General features: G+C 39.1%; 2 protein-coding genes across 7 annotated transcripts in view; both read left to right on the forward strand.

Moving 5' to 3' along the window:
- Nucleotides 1–9,983, forward strand: part of LOC106955652 (copine-3-like) — a 15,051-nt gene extending 5,068 nt beyond the window's left edge. The window contains exons 2-17 of one of the 3 annotated variants that reach the window (XM_015045944.1): nt 36–221; nt 339–518; nt 654–728; nt 1,417–1,488; nt 2,487–2,567; nt 2,676–2,765; nt 3,854–3,952; nt 4,058–4,144; nt 4,907–4,966; nt 5,086–5,219; nt 6,079–6,133; nt 6,247–6,298; nt 6,466–6,599; nt 7,406–7,642; nt 7,720–7,834; nt 8,175–8,267. In XM_015045944.1, the coding sequence (XP_014901430.1) occupies nt 63–221; nt 339–518; nt 654–728; nt 1,417–1,488; nt 2,487–2,567; nt 2,676–2,765; nt 3,854–3,952; nt 4,058–4,144; nt 4,907–4,966; nt 5,086–5,219; nt 6,079–6,133; nt 6,247–6,298; nt 6,466–6,599; nt 7,406–7,642; nt 7,720–7,830 (1,626 nt within the window). In that variant the 5' untranslated portion in view covers nt 36–62 and the 3' untranslated portion in view covers nt 7,831–7,834; nt 8,175–8,267. Of the gene's footprint in view, nt 1–35; nt 222–338; nt 519–653; nt 729–1,416; nt 1,489–2,486; nt 2,568–2,675; nt 2,766–3,853; nt 3,953–4,057; nt 4,145–4,906; nt 4,967–5,085; nt 5,220–6,078; nt 6,134–6,246; nt 6,299–6,465; nt 6,600–7,405; nt 7,643–7,719; nt 7,835–8,174 lie in introns of all 3 variants that reach the window. The other 2 variants (XM_015045942.1, XM_015045941.1) reach the window with 2 other exon arrangements.
- A 902-nt stretch (nt 9,984–10,885) lies between these two features.
- cpne3 (copine III) lies at nt 10,886–22,071 on the forward strand. 4 transcript variants are annotated; one of them, XM_015045948.1, is made up of 17 exons: nt 10,886–11,110; nt 11,630–11,768; nt 12,473–12,652; nt 12,901–12,975; nt 13,058–13,129; nt 13,211–13,291; nt 14,706–14,795; nt 16,148–16,246; nt 16,616–16,702; nt 16,777–16,836; nt 17,161–17,294; nt 17,507–17,561; nt 17,665–17,716; nt 17,807–17,940; nt 19,593–19,829; nt 20,159–20,271; nt 21,735–21,823. In XM_015045948.1, exons 2-16 carry the CDS (start codon nt 11,637–11,639, stop codon nt 20,267–20,269), a joined length of 1,599 nt encoding a protein of 532 aa, XP_014901434.1. In that variant the 5' UTR covers nt 10,886–11,110; nt 11,630–11,636; the 3' UTR covers nt 20,270–20,271; nt 21,735–21,823. The 4 variants fall into 4 exon arrangements, with proteins under 4 accessions (XP_014901434.1, XP_014901432.1, XP_014901433.1 ...); XM_015045946.1 differs by lacking the exon at nt 20,159–20,271 and having other exon boundaries at nt 21,735–22,071; XM_015045947.1 differs by lacking the exon at nt 20,159–20,271 and having other exon boundaries at nt 11,633–11,768; nt 21,735–22,071.
- Nucleotides 22,072–24,984: the final 2,913 nt, after the last annotated feature.

Genomic DNA, 24,984 nt, shown 5'->3' on the forward strand with positions numbered 1-24,984 from the left:
TTTTTTTTTTTTTTTTTTTGGGGGGGGGGATGGGGGTTCTTCAAGGTCTCCCTCGGACAGCCATGGCGTCCTTTGAAGCACCGCAACCCAAGGCCACAGACTGCGTCACCAAGGTGGCGCTCAACATCGCCTGTGATGATCTGCTGGACATGGACGCCTTCTCCAAGTCCGACCCCATGTGCGTGGTCCTGTTGAACTCCTCGGGTCCTCACTGGTACGAGGTGAGCGCTCGGCTGTTTCTGTTCTATGTCACTTTGATCACGGAAAAGATCTGGACTTGTAATGCGACGCAGCTTTTTTCTTTTGCTTTTTTTTTTTTTTACCGTCTCTTGTGCTAGATTGGGCGAACGGAGAAAATCCAGAACTGCCTGAATCCCAAGTTTTCCAAGAGCATCGTCCTCGACTACTACTTCGAGGTGGTGCAGAAACTGAGGTTTGAATTGTACGACATCGACAGCGAAAACTGCACTCCAGAAGAAGCGGACTTCCTGGGACAGTTCGAGTGCACCTTGGGACAGGTCAGAAAGAAAATGCCAGCTACTTATCGAGCTTGATGCGTCTTTTTCGATTTGTAAAAACGTAGACATTTCTGGTCTTAAGCTAGAGGTTGTAGCAGCTCTTACTAAACTGACTTGCTGTGTCTCTGTGTTCAGATTGTGTCCTCGAAAAAACTAACGAAACCTCTTGTGAAGAGAAACAAGACACCAGCAGGGAAAGGAACGATAACCGTGAGCTTATTTGATTGATTAAAAACTTATCAAGTACTTCACCTCTTTTGCTTTTAGAGCGTTGCTGCTTGTTTTAGGTGACTGGAACCGCAACAGTACAAGTGGGCCATTTCTGCTCTCTGTACAAAATAGAAAGTGTTTGGAGCTGCTTATGTTACTTGACCTTTTGGAAAAAGACAATTTATAATTTGGGCAATTTGTTGGCATTTTTAAAGAATCACCATTTTATTTTTAGGTCCTAAAAATATAGGAAAACATCCAACTTTTGCCAAAATAAATAAATAATATGTTACATGCATTTTCTTCAATGGTATATTAATGTTTGCATTAAATGTAAAAAAACAAACAACAATAACAAAAAACAACAACAAAAAAAAACTTAACACATAGTTTACAATTCATTGAGGATAATCGGATCTAAGAAACGTTACTGGTACTTTTATCGTCATTTTGTTGTGGAAATTCAGTTCAGTTATCCCAAGAAGAGTTTTGGTTGCTTTATACCAACACAAATCAAATGAGCTGGAGACAAAATTCTGACTTTCTACAAAGACACACACACAAACTCAAATCTTTACATAACAAACATTATTTACTGTTCATATTTATGTTTTAGCTTCAACAACTCGAGTTCAAGACTATTATACGTTCTGGGATGCTAAGCAGATTTTCTTTTTCCAATTTCTAGATTTGTGCAGAGGAGAGAAATGACAACAGGGTGGTGGCGTTGGAAGTTGCTGCCAGGTCACTGGACAAAAAGGTTTGAATGACTGACTGACTGATCCGCTCGCTGATTGGTCAGATTACTCTGCTGCTGAATTTTTAAACTCTTGACCAAACCGTTTTGTCAATACTGAATTATTAAAGGCAGATGATTGAAGATGAGTCGTCAAATCAATGTGACCTTCATGATTAGATCAGATCCTGGTGTCTAATGCGCTCAAAACAACTCACTTGATGTAGTAATTATTAGGGATGCTACTAATGATTATTTTGGTTGTAGATTAATCTATTGATTATTCTGTTGATTAATTGATTAATCAGATAAAAAAACTGGCTCATTCTCCAAACTTACTTGCGTTTAAGACATTTTTTGTTCAATGTTAGAAGCTTATAACTAATTTTATTATTTTTAAAATATGAAAATTAGCATTTTATCTCCTACAGTAAATAAAATATAAGATTCCATTATTGAATTCTTGATCATTTGTAGTAAAGGATGCATATGAAATAAAAAATGAAAAATACTTCTAACATCAACATTTGAAAAGTTTAGCCCTTTCTGCTCGACTTAGCATCAATACAGCGTGTGTTTGGTCTGTTCAGTAAAAGGAAAAAAATTTGAACCCAATGAAACTAAAGCTGCCACTTGATGAGTTCTGGATAAAACATATTTACAAACACTTTTTGTATGATTTTACATGTAAAACATATTTGAATATATATTTTTCAGGTTTGACTTAAGTACTGCTCTAAGTGTGCTGTCCTTTTGTTTTTGAGTCTGTACTCCAGTTAGTGATTAATCGATTACCAAATTAGTTGACGATTATTTTAATAATCAATTAATCACGATTAGTACGATTAATCGTTTCAGCCCTGGCGATTATTGAAAACAAGTTCAAGAGAAAAATAAATATTGCTAACTGGCTTCCAACATTTGTCATTTCCTGGGTAATATAAGAGTTTATGACTTACATTTGGAAGCCTTAACATTGCTACAGTTAAATAAAGTTAACTGCGGCTCTCTGTTTTTTCCAGGACTTTTTTGGCAAGTCCGACCCTTTCCTGGAGTTTTACAAGCAGACAGAAACTGGATGGCAGCTTGCCCACAGGACAGAGGTACAGACACAAAGTGCTGTTTGTGATAGTGAAGTAATTACTGTTATGTTTAAAGTGTGCACCGTTACAAAACATTGCAGTTTTTCCTAATATTTACTAATATTTCAGGTGGTGAAATGCAACCTAAACCCCATATGGAAGCCATTCAGAATCCCGATTCAGTCCCTCTGCGACGGTGACGTGGAAAAATCTATAAAGGTACAAACACTACAACTCCAGGCAGTATTAGTAAAGATAAAAAGCTAAAAGCTAGAATCTCCTAATGTCTGAGGCTTCTTCTTGAGTAACATCAAGTCCCCTGGACATGTTCTGTTGCGTTTAATCTCCTTGCTACAAATAAAGAAATGCGTGTTTGTTTTATGTCCATTTCTTAACTCCATTAAAGCACACTTATGTGGAACAGATGCTTTCCAGGCAGCACAAGTGAGTTAACTGTTAGCAGAGTGAGTGCACATCACTTGAAGGATGCGGTGTCTGTGACCGGACCGGCTCAAGTCCACAATGCATCTACATCCGTCTTAAAGGAACACACCTGCTGCTGAGGAGACTGGTCCATTGCTGAACCCACCTATTTTTTACTCCGTAATGAGACGATGCTGCGCTGGGGGTCCAGTCACTCATGAATTGTTTTTAACTTGGAAATTTCATATTAGGCATAGTGCACCGCAAAAGTACTCACAACCTTTGAATTTTTCCACATTTCATCAGTATAAATCTGAAACTGAAGGAAACCTTGAATCTTTCTTTATAAGCACAAAAATTCAACAAACTTCATTACTTCAATCTAGCTTCATTCTGTATCCACTTGGTACAAATTCAACTAAATCTTACTTTGCTAGTTTTGTTTTGACGTATAAATTTAACTTTTTTTTTTTCTACAAATCTCAGTCAAAATGCAGCTCCTTTGTTTTACCTGCTGGCTACATGGCTAAACGTTAAATTGGTAAGAGAGCCAATGGACCAGTTTCTCCGTTAAGATGGATGACCCATCAGCTTTCATAGCCGTTGATTTCTGTAGGCTGTAGCTTCTTCTAGCTTGCCTGATCTCTGCTGGTTGCTTCATACTGTGTGTAGAGCTCTTCTGTTTTCTCTGTTCTCTCCACACCAACAATGGATGTGTGTGTGTGTGTCTCTCTGCTAGAGGTTTTCACTGTCAGAGTGTCACATTGAATGCATCACACTCATGCTCTTGCATCATCTGCTCTGCCTCCCACATGCTTTAATTGATGATAATAAAGACTAGTGAGACTTTTTCCTGGTTCTCCCGACCCTCTTTTCTCTCCCAGATCGACTGCTACGACTACAACAACAGTGGCTCGCATGATTTCATCGGCTCCTTCCTCACGTCACTCTGTCAGATACAGCAGGCGTGTCAGTCATACGCTGTGAGTTCAGTTTAAACCTTTGTTTTTTTCACGACGCGTTACGAAAACACCTGGTAAACGAAAGGTGGCGGTGAAATCTGACTGGTTTGAGTCTCTTCTCCTCAGGCGGAGTTTGAATGCATCAACAGCAAGAAGAAGCAGAAGAAGAAAGGCTACAAAAACTCTGGAATTATCATCATAAAACAATGCAAGGTAAATATTTCATAAGACATTTCCTTCATAAACCAAATAAATATGTAATTTTAAAGCCATCATAATCCCAAAAAAGAAGGTTGGACTTTCTGACTAAAACATATGTGGGCATTCTAACTCTATGCCAAATGGGTATGACAGAAAATAAAAGGAGCAAGCACCTTTAATCATATATTAGTCCAATTAATTTTAATGAGGAGATCTGAATCTGCTCAGGAATACGAGTGAGATTTATTTGTCTAACATGTTTTAGAACAACGTAATCCTAATGTGACGAACAAACGTGTAAATGCCTGTCTTTCGCATTGACACATGCAGAAAGTTTTGAAAACCACGTAGTCTTTCCACTCGACAACTTTTGCTACTTTAAGGTTTCTTACTTAGGGGTGAAGTTGAGTTCTGTATTTTCCAGGTCTGGATACATTTAAAAAATGAATAAGAGTGAGGAGGAATATTTGTATTTCCTGACCTAATCGTTCCCTGTATCAGTGTTTGAAACTTTTCTCTGTTGCGTTCTTCCCTGCTCCTTTCCTCAAGTCCATCCTCGAAATATTCTTCCTTCCTTCCCTTCTGTGTGCCTTTTCTTTTTCCTTAATTCCTGTACCCTTCTTTCCTTCCTTCACTCCTTCCTTCCTGGCCTTCTAACTCCATTCCTTCCTTAACGTTGAGTCAGGAGAAGCATGAAAATCTTAAATGAAAGATGCAGTTTTCTATTATGATTATGGTGTTAGAATATGTATTTTAATCCTTATTTGCTTACAGATAGTGAAGGAGTACACATTTCTGGATTACATAATGGGCGGCTGTCAGATTAACTTCACAGTGAGTACTACAATCTATTAAAAATCATTTCCACTCTAAGAAATATCGACAAAACTTCCCATTGTGTTTTCCCATGTTTGTGTGATTTTAACGCTGATGCTCTTTATGCTTGTGGTCAGATTGCTATCGATTTCACGGGCTCCAATGGGGATCCCAGTTTACCCTCATCTTTACACTACATCAACCCTCAAGGCTACAACGAGTATCTGGCAGCGATCTGGGCAGTCGGTAACGTCATCCAGGATTATGACAGGTAAAAAGATGACGTTGAATGCATGGTGTTAATAAGGTAAACTTACTCAGACTTTAAATAAAAAGACTCGATAGAGAAAACGAGGAGCGTTGTGCAATTGTTTGCACAGGTCAGGTTAAGGATTTGCCCTTTGACCATGATTGCAACACCTTGATTCTCAATCTTTAGCCATTCTGTTGTAGATTTGATGCTGCGTTCAATGTTACATGGTTGCTAGAGGCAGACGGACATTAAATTATCTCATTATATAGTTTTTAAGTGATTCCCCCCCTATTCTGGACCTCCATACACCTCAGAGGTCACATTTGGACCAAAACATCTGAAGAATGCTTCGACCATCTTAGTTAGTCAATACCGCCAAGATTTAAGGTGGTCCTTCAGGCAAAAGGGAGCCAACCCTGGTACTAGCAGTAGGTGTACCTAATAAAGTGGCCGGTGAGATGTTTGTTGCTATAGAGAATAAATGTGAGGAAGTAAAGTCCGTCTAGTTATCAGGTCCAAGTAGAGCAGCTCTGATTAAATGTGGTTTTCTTCCCTCCATCTTAAAGTCGCCGCAGCAGAGGTTGGAAAACGTCAACACTGACTTATACCACAGCTGTAGGAACTGCATTCCTCCAGGTTCTCCCCATACTTTCCAAACACATGGGTAAACTTCCTTGTGCGCTCTGTTGGGCATAAAATAACGGAACAAATGATTTACAGCAGAGGTGAACCAAACCCATTGTCCTTCTGAATGAGGTCCTTAAAACTCATGGGACACTCACTGCAGAATGACCAGGGGAAAGTGTATGTCTTAGTCCTCCATGTTGCTTAACTCCCCTTGACCAACATTCTTACTTGCATAACTTCCTTTCCACAGTGACAAGATGTTCCCCGCCTTTGGTTTTGGCGCAAAGCTTCCTCCAACATGGCAGGTGATTGATTTTAGCTGTCTTATACTTTAAAAAAAATAAAATAAGAGCTCACCCTGGATTTGCGTACCTTGTCCAGAAACGTTCGTTTGACATAATTAATTGCTCGTCTGCAGGTCAGCCATGAGTTCCCCATCAACTTCAACCCCTCAAATCCATTCTGTGCAGGTAAGACCTAGTGAATCTTTAATGTCTCACAGGAAGTTAAAGTTCCTTATGTTGGGGCTTCGTCTTTATTTTTTTGATGTACTACGTTTACAAAGTGGTGTATAGAAACAAGAGATCCAGATTGTTTGTGTTACCCAAATGATATCTGTTTTCGTCTGGTTTTGTAGGCATAGAGGGAGTGATCTTTGCCTATCAGCAGTGTCTGCCTCAGGTGAAGCTCTATGGTCCAACAAACTTCGCTCCAATCATCAATCACGTGGCCCATTTTGGCAGAGAGGCCTTACAGCAGCAAACCGCCTCTGTGAGTTGCAACAAATGTTTAATTAATTGCAACAGTTGAAAAGGCTTATATGTGCTGAACTTCAAACTCAAATGTATTTTCTGGAAATTTGACTTGCTTGACCAACATGTATGTTGTTTTTCAAACGGAAATCTGAAAAGTTGTGTGTACTAATGTCTTCTTCAGAGGACAGTATTATATACTAAATATATACTAAATTGACATTATTGAACTTTACATCATGGTATAATGTTATTCCCTCATCAAAATCATACCTGGAGTGTTGCCTTGATTCTTTGATGCATGTTTGAGAAATCCTATAATCTCCCATGGCAACCATTCAGCTGTGCAAAACACCTGGGTGGACCTACCTAAGCCTTCGAGAACGAACCTCCTCCTCAGAGCTGCAGTTTCTGAGCTTCTGCCTCACATGGCAGAAGCTCAGAAACTGAGCTTCTGCCATGTGACAAGTCAGCTGGAATTAGCAAACACCTGGGGGAGCAGGGCATCTGTTGAGCAGTGCAACACTGGTAAAAATGTTGCTACAGGGTTAATAGAGGAGCCATGTTGTGATGACTTCCTGAAGGCGGAGTTTCAGAAAGAGCAGGAGTTTCTTAAAGAAGCAGAGGCCCAATTTCAAGGCGTTGAATTACGAAGTAGAATTTGTTTTTAGTCATATTTGATATATAGCATTTTTTAACAACTGAAGTGAACATAGTGACTTGATTATGCTATAAAATGGCACTATGTGCCTGGAAAGCACATAATGGTGTCCCGTTAATTTAATCTCACCATAAATTCTCTGCATTGTCTCCCATCTCCTGCAGCAATACTTCGTCCTGCTGATCATCACCGACGGAGTCATCACCGACATGGATCAGACGCGCACGGCCATCGTCAACGCCTCGCGGCTGCCCATGTCCATCATCATTGTCGGCGTGGGAGCGGCGGACTTCAACGCCATGGAGTTCCTGGACGGAGACGACGGAGTCCTGCACTCGGCCACGGGCGAGGCCGCCATGAGGGACATCGTGCAGTTCGTGCCATTCAGGCAGTTCCAAAACGTAAGCTCCAGCGCGCCCCAACGTGCAGATGTGCTCCACCGCGGACGTTGTTTTAAGTGTCGCACATCTAATTTCAGGCAGGCACTGCAGCACTCGCACAAAGCGTACTGGCAGAATTGCCTGACCAAGTGGCCTCCTTCTTCAATTTATTTGACCTGAAGCCCCCCAGCGACCCCTGTCCTTCCTAGACATGTACGACTATCCCATCCTGTTTTTCCAACTTGTTTTCCTCCCTCAAATTTTCATTTTGGTTTTTAACAAAATTGTGAAAGCCGTATTATAGTAATAATACATCTATCCATTTCCTGTACACCCTTGTCCCTTTATGGTAATAATGTCTTTATTTATTTAATGTCAATGAATCTTCTTTTTTGCATTCTATGCAAATACCTGATTTCAACTTTATGCATAGCAATGCTAACCCGAGCCTTTCTTTAGCTGCTTGTTCTTTGGCTTCTTTTTCACATTGCGTATATCATTTTTGTATTTGTCCGTCCTCCATTGTTACCGTCCCTGTTTCTCCTTTCTCCAGGGTCCTCAGGAAGCTCTTGCTCAGAGCGTCCTGGCAGAAGTGCCGGGCCAGGTGGCGGGCTTCTTCAATACCATGAAACTGAGCCCACCTCACAGCAACGATCCTCCCTCTGACCACCTGGCATCGGCGCCCCCTAGTGATGCATGCTGAGAACCAAACTTCCTCCGAAAGAATGACGAGTCCCCTTCAACTCTGAAGCCTCTTTGTTAAGGCGCGTCAGTGTTTTGAACCTAGCCTAGCATGGCTTATGCCGAGGAATGGACATGTTGCGGTATGTTAACACTTTGCAGCTGTTTTATATAACACTCACATTTACCAGGCTTATCCTCGTTAAACGAGACATTTTATGACATTACATATATTTGCTGACACAGTCTTACGGCACTCCGTCACTGTTCTTTAACCTGCATCTTCAGCCCACCTCTATTCTGCCTGTGTCAGAGTTGAGGTGCATCTTTCTTCCGCTGTGTCTCCTTTGCCATTGTTACACAGTCTGTTAAATCAAATTAGCCCTTCAGAAACCATAAAAGATGGTTTTGCTGTATGAGGAAGCAAACAGCATCTCATCACAGAAATACTTACAGATTTTATTTTCTCATAAGATGTGTTAAATTATTTTAGTTTAACTAAAAAATAAAAAAAAGAAAACACCAAATAAATTGGGTAGAAATACTTGTTTAAACTTTGGTTAATAACTACAACATTAGGTTTGTAACCCTCGTGTTTCTTGCGCTGTAATTTTTAAAAGGGAGAACATTGAGAACTATTGCTTCTATAAGTAAAGTGTTTATTTAGCAGGTACTGACTTAGTAGCAGTCGTGGTTTTTGATCTGAGTTGTATGACTCACCACCCAGACTGGCATGACCTACATCTAAAAAAGGTTACCAGTTTTAGATGATTTGGTTGATTGATTGATTGATTCAACCAAATCAATCAATAGATGAAATGTTTTGAATAAATTCATGTTTTATTTTTCCAAGAATGAGGCAGCTAATATCGGCCATCTCCTCAGTCTATCAGTGCTGAAGTCCGATGATATAAACTTAGTTTTCTCCTTGATCCCCATTTTACTGCAGTTACTTCCTTGTGGGTCTCTATATGTTATGCGGTCCCACAAAATGTAAATAGGTCTTAGGTGTCAAAGCGAAAGCTTGTCAAATGTTTACAAAATGGATCAGCTATATGTCACTATTAATAATGATTTGTGCAGAATCAAATTTATGCTTAATTTGACTGATCACTTGGTGCTTCTATGCAAGTGGACTGGTTCTTTATTAGCATAATCAGGGAGACCTAATAGAGAAAATGTTTTACACACTAAACATATGCACATAATAGAAGATGTTCACTTTGCCTTAACAAGCGACCAACTAGAGAACCCTTGTATGTACATTTTATAATTTAGTAAAAATGTAAAAATTCATTTTTGACTCATGTATTGCCTTATGTCATATCTCTTTGTTATATGTGTTGATTCTGTCTGTACTTTGTTTTTGTTCCATGCTATGCAAAATGAAAATCAAGATGATCAAATAATTACTGGCTTATGATGTTTAATCAAATATGTAACAATTGGTATATGAGACAGGCTTACAGTGATTCAGATACACAATGGCATTTATGTAGAATGTTAGTTGTTATATATTAACATCCATAGTCAATTATCAGTTTTCTGATAGTCTTACAAGTCATTCCTCAAGAAAACAACAAAACACTCCTATATTGTTCATAACAAGTAAATACTAAAAGATTCAGCATGTTGGATGTCTGTTTTTCTGTTCTTTTTACATTTGCTAAAATACCAACAACACAAAAAGCTGAGCATTTTACAGGTTAATAAAAAAATAATAATTTTGAAGAGTTTGTGTTTGTGTCTGGTTTATTTGTGCAATTGGTACTCCTTGTGAAAATGTGAAAATGATCTAAAAATAAAGTAATTTTTCATTGCATGAGGATAGTCTTACATGACAAAAGGTAGAAAAATAAAACATTAAATGTTCAAATTAATTATTGCCCTGTCAGTCTGAATTCAGTTTTGAAAAATAGCAACTACGAACACCGACATCGTGCCTGGAATACTTGGCAGAATGACCTGAAGACCAAGAACTTATTCTCTCTGAATGCTACATTTGGTCACATTACAACTACAAAGATCAATTCATTTTAATGGGATGTTTTTGACTGAATAATACAAACTGCCTTAAATGCTTACTTATGAAAGAAAGATGTTGTTTGTTTTTTTTAATCTGTAAAGTTTTGGGTAAATTTGTATTCAAACTTATATGGGTCAGTACCCTTTGGATACGTCTTGAATTGAAACTCAGAAGCTGAAGAAAGGCATTACCACATCATTACTCTACCAAGACCTTGCTTCACAGTGGGGATGACATATTCAGGGAACCACATTGGTCACATTAGATTTTGATGTCACTGGAACAGAGCAGTTTTTCCATGACTTGACATGGAAACTTGTAACGTGACAAAATATGACACAGTCCAAAGGGAATGAATACCTGTCGTAACTTTAATGAGTATTTTTATGGTTTAAAAGAAAAACATTAGGAGAATATTACTCACTAACATCAAAAGCGTAATTGTTTCCCCTGCTTTTACTGACAACGCTACCAAGATAAAACCCAGAGTGAACTCCAGAGTAGTCACGCCTCTGGCAATGGAAAGTATGTTACAATGAATAGACTGAACGCTATTGATAACCATTGACTTTGACTGCAGCAGTTGCTCCGCCTCTCTGGCTCCTTTCAGGAACGACGCTGTTCATCTCCAGAAAGAAAACCGACTATTCGGTCATAGTTGGGCGTAGCTTCTACTAAACCGGGGGGGAATAATTACTCTGCAGCAAGACAGGAGGGCCAGATTAAGTGCGCATTAATTGAACTATTATTTATAAGCGGCGACGTGGAAGTTGTTTCCTAGGGTAAGCTTGGATTTAAATTTTCTTCGAAATATGCGGAAGTTGACGTGGTAACCCAGCTAATTAAGTCAGATGTTATTAATTTTATGTGTCTTGTTTGGTTGTTAGCTTAAGTTAGCGGTATTACTTTTTCCTCTCTTTTTTACGTACGCATTAACTTTTTACTGTATGTCCCATGTCTGTTATCATTAGCGGCTGCGCTACTGCGAAGCGTACGTCAAAAGCTATTTACCACTTTTTAACTTACTCAGCAAGCTGGAGTGTTGGTTGCTACAGTCGCGGCAGCAGCTTTAGCTCCCAGTATTATCTGTACTGGGTTAGTGTGGTGGGTGTAACGGACTGGGTGTGTTCCCCATCTGCAGGGACGACACTCGAAGTTAAGCTGAAAAACAAAATACTGTCTATACAACCAACATTTCCCCCTTTTTCCTTCTGTTTCCTCAATATTTTTGTTGGCTAAACAGTTCTCGACGTTGTGTAATTTGGTGTGTTGTTGCCTGCATGGTTTCTACCGCTTGTTAGCAGGAACATGGCTGCCCAGTGTGTAACCAAGGTGGAGCTCACCGTGTCCTGTGAGAACCTCATGGACACAGACTTCGGCTCCAAGTCGGACCCCTTATGTGTCCTTTTAATGTGCAACTCTGACTCCAAGTGGTATGAGGTCAGTAACATGAGCAGCATAAACTGTTTTGATTTCAAAATTAGATACAAACGAGTTATTAAAGTGTGAATAATCATACTTCATAACTTTTATTGCTTAAAAAAGGCTACGTATATGTTGAATATTGCTACTTTTATTGCTAGTTATAGTGGTGGGGAAAAGAAAGCTTTCATGATGCAATACACTCCACTGGTTCAAGACAAAATCTAGTGCCTTGTTTGTTTGTTTTTTTATCACTAAAAAATGTACACCGACACTAAAAACACAGCTTGTTGTTGAAGTGTGGATTTCCTCTGCAAAGTTACCAAAAAGTGCACAGAAGAAACAAACCCAGCTATTTTCTCATAGTATTTAGGCCAATGACGTCACGAGAGGCATTTGCATTGACCCAAAATCTAGACCTCAATCTGAATGAAATGAGTGCAGACTTAGTGCAGTACATTCAACAACGATATGAGACCGAAGGTGACCACTTCAGCTTATTGCTGGTTAATAAGTTGAAGTGGTTACATAACTGCCAATAAATTCACAATTTATTGACTTTCATGGAACCTTTCTTTCTGAATGTTCAATCTCATCAATGCTATTATCAGTGTTGCATTAATCATTAAGACCCTGACTTATAGGTCAACATATGCTCTTTATGTTGCTCTTTATGTTAAGATTTGTAACACTTCTCTCCTGCGTCATGTCTTTCCCAACAGATGGGACGCACAGAAAAAGTTCAAAATTGTCTCAGTCCGAAGTTTGCCAAGAAGTTTGTTATCGACTACTACTTCGAAATGGTCCAGAAGCTGAAGTTTGGGATTTACGACATCGATAACAAGACGGTTGATTTGAACGACGATGACTTTCTGGGGGAGCTGGAGTGCACCCTGGGTCAGGTGAGGCTACCTTTTCTGAAACAAAACGACACGTTTTGCAGGAGTTGCTGCGATTTTATCTCTGGTAAACCATTGCTGATGAGACTCTGTGATGTTTCCTCTGATGTTCACTCATCCATGCTGTTATGGATGTCTTTTGCCCAGCAGGCCTCACTGCTGCCTTGTTTTACTCATCATCTGTTCTGCTGACTAAATCTTTTGATTCATCTTCTCTTTTTTTTTTTTTTTTTTTTTTTCCCCCCACTTAGGTTGTGTCCAGTCGGAAACTGACCCGGCCACTTACGCTGAAGAACCAGAAGCCAGCTGGGAAGGGAACAATCACTGTAAGGTTCAGCAAAAGGCAACAGGAAGAACGTTGTCTGTTTTGAACTCCTCTGTTTAATGCATCTACATTTTGTGTTGCAGATCAGCGCGGAGGAAATAAAAGACAATCGGGTGGCGCGTTTTGAGGTGGAGGCAAGAAAGTTGGATAACAAGGTAAGGATATTTCTGTTTGTGCTGCATGCTATTTATTCCTCAACATTTGGTTACATTTTATTCTGCTGTGTATTTCTGTAGGATTTCTTTGGGAAGTCTGATCCTTATTTGGAGCTATACAAGCAGACAGAAACCGGATGGCAGCTGGCTCACAGGACAGAGGTAACACCGTCTGTACGGCTTCTGGTTGCATAAAAGAACTTCTTTTCTTTCTTGTGTGTTTGATAGTTAGCATGCTGTATAGTTTGTAGCCCATTATTGTGTGTTAAGTTGCAACATATATGTATTTCATTGTTGCTACTGCTCCATTTTCATGTTGGTATTAAGTCTGAAAGCCATAAGACCTAGGATAGTATGAATGCAGTTCAATTTCTGACATAAAAATAGCTGCAAAGTAGTCACAGTTTCACCTACATTCTCAGATTTTCCTGTGGAATGCAACGAAATTATTTGTGGAAAATCCACTTATAGAGTATATCTAAAATATTCTAAAGAAAATGCAGCTTGGCAATCTCAAATACCGAGGCTAAATGCTGTTGGTTTATGTTTGTAAATTAGCCAATCCAGGAGTGGCATTTAATTTTCTTTGCGCTGATTGGCTGTAGCTCCAAGAGCTGAAATAAGGGAGGTTAGCTTTAGCAGTAGTGCTAAGACGGTTTCCTCTGTGCATATTGGTGCTTATTGATCTATATTTGTTGTTTGGCCTACATTGCACTTCAATCTTTTTATACTTTTTAAACATATTTGTTTACCGTTTCGGCTCGACACCAAAGGTTAAAAATCCACATGGTACTTCTAATCTTCCTGCAAATTCTCCTGCCAATTCAAAGACGGGAGTTATCAAGTCACACTGTAGGCACTTCCTGTCCCTTAATCTAAAATCATTTCCTGTTAGTCATTCAAAACCTTGACATTGACAGGTGCTACTTTCCTCACGTCATGCTTTTATTTTTAATGTGGCAAATGAATAGTTACACTTTATTAATATTCAGAATCCACTAGTTAAATAAAAGTCTGTATGTGTTGAAGTAAATGTTTACAGCACAAACAAATGCAGGATTTGATTTCTTACAGCTTTATAGGCAGACTATACATCATGCCTCTAATGAGAGAACATGGATTTCAGACAGAAAGGCATGTAAACATCTGAGTCATTGTTTGGTTTTCACTTTTTACCATCTGAATGGAAACAGGAACCACTTGCGATGTGACTGTTAAACCATAAACACTTTGTAATGTTTCACACTGGATCGAGCTCCCTGTTATCTGATGGCTGATCCCATTGATTTAATGAATTAAGCGTTTGCTTGAGGGCAGTAAAACTGCTTCTACATGTGAATTCAAACGGAGATGTCTTTGTCTGGCTGCTTGGTCAGTTCCAACTGTTTGCATGGAAAAAAACCATCAGTGACCATCAGGGCCGCCGCACTTCATCTGCTGCTTTCGCTGCTGTTGTGATTCAGAGCAATGTGATCTAAATATTGTAAAACCAAACTGTTAAGTATCACTGGAGGTAAATTTATGTTGTGGATGGAGAAATCTGTTTTTGTGTGATTTCCGTGAACTTTGTTTTCAGGTGGTGAAGAATAACTTGAACCCGACGTGGAAGCCGTTTCGAGTTCCCCTGCAGTCTCTGTGTGGGGGAGACCTGGAGAAACCAATTAAAGTAAATATGGTTTTCATCCTCTAAACTTGGACTAAATCTTGTCTTCCCCCGCAGTCACATTCTGATTTTTTTTCTTCAGAACATGCAAAGATGCACTAGCTTGATATTGTGTGTTTCTTTAAGCTCTGAAGCGAGCGTTTCAGGAAGGAGACAGTTTGCGGAACAAGTGAGTGATTTCGTGTACCACGGCAGTTTGTCTTTCCTCATCTTCCCATATTACGTACAGGGTGAGGTGTGAGAGTGAACGAAGTACACTGGAACACTCCAAGTGTCGTTCCTGACTTTGTGTCACCAATCAGGTTGATACAGAGACATTTGTGTGAGACACAACTTTCCCTGTTTTTACTTCCTTCCTGTCCTGTTTCTAGGAGTCATTTTTTTTCTTGCACGTTTGTTTCATCTGTGTGTTTCGTCTTCTGAGAGCCACCTCACCTAACAACAAACCACACATTTGTCCGTGAACCTTAACGAAAGCAACTTGGTTTGAGAATTGGTCAAGTTTTTGCTTTGACTTATCACTTCGTGACGATGCTGCTGCCGATTTTAGATGTAGTTTTGTGACCTGGCTAGTTTTGTGGGGTCTGCATTGGGAACAAATGCACCACCTTCCCAAAGTGTTCATATTTTGTCATGTTTCAACCACAAATTCTGATGTGCTAAGATTGTGTGACAGACCAACACAAAATGTTTGACTTTCAAAGTCATAACTATGAGATAGAAAATTGTGATTATGAGAAACAGTGTAACTTTCAACCTCATGACTTTTTAAAGTTGAAACGATAACTTCCAATCTCATATTTCTGACTTTGTATTTCATAATTCTGACCATAAAAGTCAACATTTTGACTTTTATAACTTTGAAAGTGAAACATTTTGTGTTTAAAATTCATCATTTTGACTTCCTGTTTGGCTTTTATCTTTTCTTTCACAATGGAAATTGTCTTCCATACAGAACTAACAGCTTTCCTTTAAACAGACGTTCTAACCTGAGCTGTGGATTTCTGCAGCTCTTCCAAAGTTAGCATGTTTAGCTGATAAATACTGTTGTATCGTGTCTTGGTAGGTTTTCGGTTGTGCCATTTTCAGACAGAGTAAACAGTTGGATTTCATTTGGACATATCATAGTAAAAGGGGACTGAATATAAATATACCCCACAGTTTTATTTTGTTCTTCTGCTTTACAATTATGCACTGCCTTTTGTTAGTCTGCCACATAAAGTCCCAGTAAAATACGTTGAGAGTGTAGCAAAAAAAAAAAATTGAAAAAAAAGTTTAGCTTAATACTTCCACTGTGCTGTGGCGTATTGCCTTGCTATCCAGCGCAGCTGCAGCTCATTTCCAACGTTTTCCAGGTGGAGTGCTACGACTACGACGATGACGGCTCTCATGATCTCATTGGATCCTTTGAAACCACGATGAAGCGGCTCCAGGAAGCGTCGCGGACCTCTCCGGTATGACCTTGTGTGTGCGAGCGAGTTTCATGTGAATGTCGTAGCAACCGACGCATAAAGCATCTCTTTTGCCTCCATGCCTTTTGCTCCCATTTTATGGCGTCATATTGTTCTGAAATGCCATCGTGATGGATTGGAATGTCACAGCCTATTGTAGAACAAGTCTGACAGCTGTAATTGAAAGCAGTAATGAAAGGAAAATCAGGTGGTAGCAGATCAACCTAAAGCCTGTTCTCAAAAGAAATCACTTTAGTTTATTTGATTATAGTATCCGTTATCTGAAAATCTCCGGATATTTTTTTTCTTAAGCATGAGTTTTTCTCCATTGCTCTCTTGTGATAAATTCACCAGCATCGTCTTGTTCCACAGGCCGAGTTCGAGTGCATCAACAGCAAAAAGAAGCAGAAGAAGAAAGGCTACAAGAACTCTGGTGTTGTGAGCGTGAAGCATTGCGAGGTATCTTAGTTTCTGGGCTGTTATGAATGCGGGCAATGTTCAGATTTGTGTATGACTGATTCTTTTCTCTGCAGGTTGTAAAGGAGTATACGTTCCTGGATTATATAATGGGAGGCTGTCAAATCAACTTCACTGTGAGTTTTAGCTTCAATCAAACTTGTCATCTGATTCATTTTAGGCTTTCTATTGAACTGTTCTTTTTTCCAAGCTGATATGATCGAAAATAAATAACTTTGCATCTATTATGGATCAAAATGATGCAAAGTGGCACTTTTTTGGTACCAATGAGTCTGGTACAGCTCTGTGTGGTTTCCCAGTGTTTTCAAAATTTATGAAAGTTTTTAGCATTTCACTCTCACAATCATTCAAGGCTCCAAATTAACGTGACACTATATAAGTGTAGTTTCTGACTGCAACGGGAGATGTGCTGTTTTTATGCATCCATGTTGGTCCAACAGGTGGCTGTGGACTTCACCGGCTCCAACGGGGATCCCAAGTCTCCTCAGTCCCTGCATTACATCAGTCCTCAGGGCGTTAACGAGTACCTCTCTGCTATCTGGTCCGTGGGCAACGTCATTCAGGACTATGACAGGTAAAAACACGTTTTCTTTTATTTTAAATAAAAACATTTTCCATTCCTCTTACTACGTTACATCAGAAGCTGTGGCGTTGTGCAAGTCACATGAAGAAATTTCAGCAAGAATGTGTTTTTATATATATATATATATATATATATATATATATATATATAAATTTTTATTTTTTTTACCCGTTTCAACAGTTAGATTTGTCTCCTATTCTCAGTGATAAAATGTTCCCGGCGTTTGGCTTTGGAGCCCAGATTCCACCCACATGGCAGGTAAAGCTCATGTTGCGACACGACACTCCTAATCCCTCCAGAACACCTGAACCGAGGCTTTCTTATCGACCGAAGGTTTGAAACACATGATCTCCTTTTACAGGTTTCCCACGAGTTTCCTCTCAACTTCAACCCCTCCAATCCGTTTTGTGCAGGTGTGTTGGCTTATCTCTGAAGCGCAGTTGCTACTGGAGGTGTCAGTTTTTGTTGAACTAATGCTAGTCTGATCTACCATCATGGTGCAGGTGTTGAAGGGGTGGTGCAGGCCTACAGGGCGTGTCTCCCTCAGGTCAAACTCTACGGCCCTACCAACTTCTCCCCCATCATCAATCACGTAGCCTGTTTTGCTAAACAAGCCATCCAACAGACCACTGCATCCGTGAGTATTCATAGTGTCCTGATTTCTTTATTTGGTAAAGGTTGACGCTTTGCGTCTCAAACGTGAAGCCGTGTTCCCTGTGGATTCGACGCGGTTGTCAAGGCAACAGAAATGGTGATAAAACGTCAAAATCTATATATGGTTACCAGACATTTCCTGATAAATATTAAGAAGTAGCAGAAACGCATGTAGAAAGAAAAACTTTTTAATTTATCTACACTTTTGAGGATTTATTTGCAGTTCTGTAAACATGACACAGAATCGCCATGGATATAGATGTCATAATTTTGAACTTAAGATGTTTATGTATGTATTCTTCAGGGTAACATAACTATACATCATTAGCCAAATTTCCATTACAAATATGCGCAAAAGTTTATCGATATTCCACTTAATGTCGGAAAAACACTTTTCATTCAATATGAAACACAGTTAAAATCACACTTAAATAACTTTGCTCACGCAGTAAGTTTGTCAATAAATTATCCTCCTACTACTTCATGTCATCCTTTTCGTCTTTTCCACCAGTAGTATCGTTCGATTATTGATCACGTGACTCGTGTGATGCAAAAAAAAAAAAAACACCCCATTCTAACGCGAAAACTTTGTCTTTTACTAGAGGTGGCAGAATGAGAAGACGGACCATAGGTTCTTTAACTTCACCTTGAATAAATAGCTGGAATGTTTCTGGGTGTTTGAATATCACAGCGATCGCAATCACACATCAAAACTGGTTTTCATACACACTTAAACAGTAAGCACACTTAAAAACTTGGTACATACTAGGAAACCAACCAATTTAAAAGATCTATATCAGTTCATTTTATACGACTACAAAATGTAGCAACCTAGACAACATTTAACCAAATGTTAGTCTAAGTCAAGTCCATTGCAATAAGCAAATAAACAATTAATCTATTGATTGCATTCGAATGACTTACATTTTTCGAAGGACAATTTTGTTTACAGAGACTTCATAATCAATTTTATGTATGGTTTTGGTTATGTGTGCTCTTTTAAATCCATTTAGTTTACTGTTTTACTTTGATATGTAAAATGTCTTCTTGTTCCAGTGTGGAGTCATCTGTACAAAATGAAAGTTTATTTGTCTTCGAGAGGGCAAAACTTAAGCCATTCTGAAAATATTAATTGAAGATTATGACAAAACATTATTATAATTTATTGCAATGCTTTCTGGGAGAATTTATCCATCTATATATATATATATATATATATATATATATATATATATAATGTATGGTTGTTAATTAATCAGACTGTATGTATCACTATATGTACAAAATGATACATTTTTAACAAATTGATACATCTAGTCTGACTGATCTGATCAGTCAGAACAAGTAGCTTTTTTCATAGCTGAAGTTTAAAAAATGAACTAAATACATAAATCATGGGGATATTTAGACTAATGTGACATTCATGTCCATGATGAGTGTGTGAACTTGTTCAAAAATTTTAATTTGCATGCATTCTTCAGTCCCTTCTCTCTCCACTTCCTGTGTTTACGAGCCAGTTTCCTGTTTTAATCTCCCCAAAGAACGGCTGTATCCATAGCAACATACCCGTAGCACAGCGCATTGTTTCTCTGTTTATGAAGTTATTAGATTACTAACTTGTTCTCCCCCTTGCAGCAATACTTCGTCCTGCTGATCATCACTGACGGAGTCATCACCGACATGGATCAGACGCGCAACGCCATCGTCAATGCCTCACGGCTGCCCATGTCCATCATCATCGTCGGCGTGGGAGCGGCGGACTTCAGCGCCATGGAGTTCCTGGACGGAGATGACGGCCGCCTGCGCTCTCTGTCTGGCGAGGCCGCCATGCGGGACATCGTCCAGTTCGTCCCCTTCAGGAATTTTCAGAACGTGAGTTTGTCAAGTCCAGTTCACCAAACTTCTTTTCACCAAACTTCTTTCTGTTTCTCTCTGCTATGTAGGAGATAGAATAGGGAACGGCATTTAATTTCAACTGATTCATCTTCAATTCTCCGTTTTAGGAAGCTAACCCATTGCTATAAAATCTGCATGCATTTCACTTGGTCATTTTTTAAATTTTGATTCAAAATGGGAGTGCTGTCATAGCAGAGCAAAGTCCCTACGCAGCGTCTGATACCTCAAATCAATGGAGGCCAAGGCCCTCAGCAAAGAGCTCACTTAGTTCTTGTGCTTACATTGTTTATCCCTCTTTCTTTCAGGCGCCCAGCCAGGCTCTTGCTCAAAGCGTATTAGCCGAGTTGCCTCAGCAAGTAACCTCCTTCTTCAGTTTACACAAACTGAAGCCTCCCCAAGATCCAAGTCCTTCTTAGGGGTACACATGCCTGTAATAAATCATGTCATGCCTTTATAAACAACTGCCTTAAGTCAATACTTTTAATATTTGTTTTGGCTGATCTGATCACAGATGGACAACTCCGAGCTCATCTATTCACATCTAGCACTGATGTGAAGAGATGTACCTGAACTGACCTGTTATCAGAACTTAGTTGCCAGCCTGGGAGAAATATTTACACACTTTGAAACTTTTCACATTAAGTGATTTTTACAACAATAAGCCTCAGTGTATTTTCCTTGGATTTTATATTCCATAGTTAAATATCTCACAATTCATTGTTGAGTCCCATCATCAGAAATCTGCCCCTCTTTGGAAGGATAAAGAAATAAAGGCATTGTTGCTGCAAGTTTTCACAATGGCTTTCAATAATTTGGCTAAAAAAGTACAAAGCCTTCAATTAAAAAAAAAAAGACGTAACAAATGCAGAATTTGCAGTTTATTTTTTTGTTTAATTTTTACAACAGAGCAACACCAATATTGGACATCTACATGCATGTGACACTGGACAGTTGAGGTTACCAGTAACGCACTGCTAACACAAGTTTGTTAGCTAACATGCAAGCTAACTAACTCATTTGGCTAATGAACTAATTAGCAAGGTTAAATATCTAAACCTCCCAAACCCTAGTTAGCTGGCAAGCTAGCTTTTTTACTGACTAGCTAACATTATATTTTTAAGCTAGGTGGACAAAATTCATTCTGTGGAGAAATGCATGAATTGCTATCTAACTAAGTTAGTTAGCTAAGTGACTAGGAAAAATATCTGAACCCACCAAACCAGTTAGCTTGCTAGCTAGCTTTTTTTGTGTTTGTCATTTTATTTTTAAGTTGGCTGGATGAAATCTATACATTTCTATGGAGACACGGGACTTAAATTTCATTCATAATGGTCTTACAAAGGTCTAGGAAAGTCTGAAAGTTGTGTTGGTGAAACCCCGATAAAGCTTTGTTTTTAAGGGTCAGATCTGATCAGTCAGAGCAAATGTTAGCTTTGGATCTGAAAAATTTCTCGCTAATCAAGCGCTTGAAACATTAGAGATAGGGATTTCCTCATTTTGACCTCTCTGCTGTCTAACATTTACTAACATTCACTTGAGACTCTTGCTCATGCTGAAACGGAGATGGTTATAGATTCAATTGCACCACCATTGCTTTTTCTATGCAATGGGGTTTTGATGCTACAAAAGAAATTAGCTTGTGGTGGCTAACAGGCCTCTTTTCTTATTCTACAGTATTTAAAACCTGACTTGTAATGAAATCACTAAAAATAAATATAAATCTTCTTTTCAGCTGCCTCCATCTGCATGGCATCCTTCTAGTCTCTCTCTCTCTCTCTCTCTTTCTGCCTTCTACTATATCAGCTTCTAAATAACAAAATGAATCGGTATGCTCTATGTTTTGACCTTCTAAAAACTAAATCTCCTGTTTTCATGCGTCAGGCTCCTAGTGAGGTGCTGGCGAAGAGCGTGTTGGCCGAAGTGCCGGCTCAGCTGGTGGACTTTTTCTGCACTATGAAGCTGAACCCACCAAACCAGAGTCCTGCCCCGGCGGAGACGCCCGTGATGCCATAAAGAAACCTGACAGATTCCACTCTTCATGTCATGCAGCTCTATATAACGGACAGCGCTGTCATGTTGGTGTGTGCACTAAAGTGTCAATTGAGCCAGCTGTCGACAACATCCAGGTTAGTTTGTTAATTTTATGTGTACAGAAAAAAGAATCCTGGTGGATACATCTGGACAAGCCGAGATTTAAAGTTCTAAATTTGCCCTTAAAGATCTGAGTTTGCATGGTAGTTTACTCTACACTGCTGATCAAAATCTTAAGATCAGTCAAAAAGTTGCAAGAATTTGCATTTTGCACTATTGGATCTTAAGAAGGTTCTAAGTAGAGCTTCACAATGTTAAAAGAAGAAATTAGTGTAAGAGACAAAAACTTTTGAGCGGGGAATTAATTGAAAACTGCATTTACACTCAAACATGATTTTTTCAGCTGATCAAAAGTTTAAGACCATAGCTCAAAAAACCCCAAAAACCCCCCAAAACAGAAATCAAAGTGTCAAAAAAAAGGACTCAGTAATGAGTAGCTCCACCATTCTTGTTGATGACTTCAAACAATCGTTTAGGCATGCTTGATGCCAGTGTTTCCAGGAGGCTAGTGGGAACGTTGCTCCAAGTGTTGAAGATGGCTTCACGAAGGGCATCCACTGTCTGGAACTGATGTCCATTTTTGTAAACTTCCCTTGCCATCCATCCCCAAATGTTCTCAATTGGGTTTAGATCCGGGGAACATGCAGGATGGTCCAAAAGAGTGATGTTATTCTCTTGGAAGAACTCCTTTGTCAGGCGGGCATTGTGAACTGCAGCATTGTCCTGTTGAAAAACCCAATCATTACCACACAGACGAGGGCCCTCAGTCATGAGGGATGCCCGCTGCAACATCTCCACATAGCCAGCTGCTGTTTGACGCCCCTGCACAACCTGAAGCTCCATTGTTCCATTGAAGGAAAACGCACCCCAAATCATGATGGCGCCCCCACCACTGTGCCGTGTAGAAAACATCTCAGGTGGGATCTCCTTGTCATGCCAGTAACGTTGGAAGCCATCAGGACCATCAAGGTTACATTTTTTCTCATCAGAGAAGACAACTTTCTTCCACCTTCCAATGTCCCATGTTTGATGCACCCTTGCAAAGTCCAAACGGGCAATTTTGTGGCGTTGAAGAAGACGTGGCCTTTGAAGACGTCTTTTGTTTCTGAAGCCCTTCTCTCGCAGATGCCGTCTGATGGTTATTGGGCTGCAGTCAGCACCAGTAATGGCCTTAATTTGGGTAGAGGATCATCCCGCGTCTTGACGGACAACCAATCGGATCCTGCGGCTCAGAGCTGGTGAAATTTTTTGGGGTCTACCACTTGACTTTTTTGTTCCATTACCCTCAGGATCATTTAAAAAATGCAAAATGACTGTCTTACTGCCTCCAACCTCAGCTGCAATGGCACGTTGTGAGAGGCCTTGCTTATGCAGCTCAACAATCCAACCACGTTCAAAGTCAGTGAGCTTTTTTTGCTTTTGCCATCAGGAGGTCTTGACAGTGTAAAGACTTGACAGAAAAAATGACATGGAATCCAGATTTTTGCACAGCTTTTGGCTTTTAAAGATTATGGTCTTAACTTTTGATCAGCTGAAAAAATCATGTTTGAGTGTAATTGCAGTTTTCAGAAAATTTCCTGCTCAAAAGTTCTTGTCTCTTGCACTGATTTTTTTCTTTAACATTGTGAAGCTCTACTTAGAACCTCATTAAGATCCAATAGTGCAAAATGCAAATTCTTGCAATTTTTTGACTGGTCTTAAGATTTTGATCAGGAGTGTATATTGTCAAAAGTATTGTAATGCATTCCTTTATAAACTTCAGTCCCATTCTGAATTCATTGGCATTAACATGATGATGGCCCACCCTTTGCTCCTGTTGTTGTTTCACCTCCCTTTGGAAAGTGACATAAGTTATGTGGGATTTTTTTTTTTTTTTTGCATTTGTGAGGTCAGACATGGATATTCGATCACAATGTCATTATAATTGTGCCAGAGACTCATCATCAGATTGAGCTCCTCTTCGCCAAACTTCTTTGTGGACCTTTCTGTGTTGCTTGCTGTCCAATTCAATAATACTTCATAGATCCTAAAAGGAAATTAAATAATTAAATGTCAACTATGTGGAGCTGTTCCCACATAGTTGAGGATATTAATAATTTTGCAAAGCACAAGTCTTCTGTGTATGTCTTGCTTGTTGGATTTTCTCATCAGAAACTAGAAATCAAAATAAAGGTAGTGGTTTTATTTTTGTTTTGAAATAAAAATATTAACTTTAATGATTTTCTTTTTTTTTTGGTGGGTAAACCAGAAATGTAGATTTGATTTTTTTATATATATCTAAAATGATAAAATAAATCAATAAAAAATAATTAAACATTGCCTTATTTTCATAATCTGATTCTCTTATCTTGGGCTGGCAGTATATGCGTCACCATGTGACGTCAATGCCCAAATATGGTAACGGCTTTGTCGAGCTCGCCATGCCATTAAAAATCGACCAATTTGTTTTTTCATTTAAATGCATATCCTTGTCCAATTTAATCTATTTTAAACGTTTGTTAGTTTTATCTCTATATATTTACCTGCATATCTGTTTTGTGGTGGGGAAAAAACACATGAGAGCACTTTGTGGGTACCAGGCGTGACGGTGTCTCCCACGGTCACAGTGCAAGTCTCAACATGTTCTTTTTCTAAGCACGAGACAAATGCTCTGCTTCTCTGTTCTTCATGAAAACTTTTCAATTTCATGTTTTGTGTTTGCATTGAGTTTAATTGATGGTTTCTGATGAGAATACTAAAAAACCAACAAAGCCCAAGTGATCCACAACTACAGATTTGTCTCTCAGACATGAACCAACATATCAGTATTATATACGCTAGTGCTCTCAACACCAGTGACAGTTTTGAAAATGGAAGCAAATGTTTACATTTTAAGTGTTTGTATGTTGCCATTAGTTTAAATGTAACTTTTTGACCATATAATGTTCATTTGATAGCTCCTTCCTGTTCTATTCCAGCTGCTTTGCACTTAAATCAGTAGTGGACGATGTGCCTTGGAGCGTCCTGCTTGCTAATAAAACACTTCAATAAAATATGTTTT

The sequence above is a fragment of the Poecilia latipinna genome, unplaced genomic scaffold, assembly GCF_001443285.1.
Source record: "Poecilia latipinna isolate Pla-1442-1.1 unplaced genomic scaffold, P_latipinna-1.0 Scaffold756, whole genome shotgun sequence".
NCBI classification, from domain to species: Eukaryota; Metazoa; Chordata; class Actinopteri; order Cyprinodontiformes; family Poeciliidae; genus Poecilia; species Poecilia latipinna.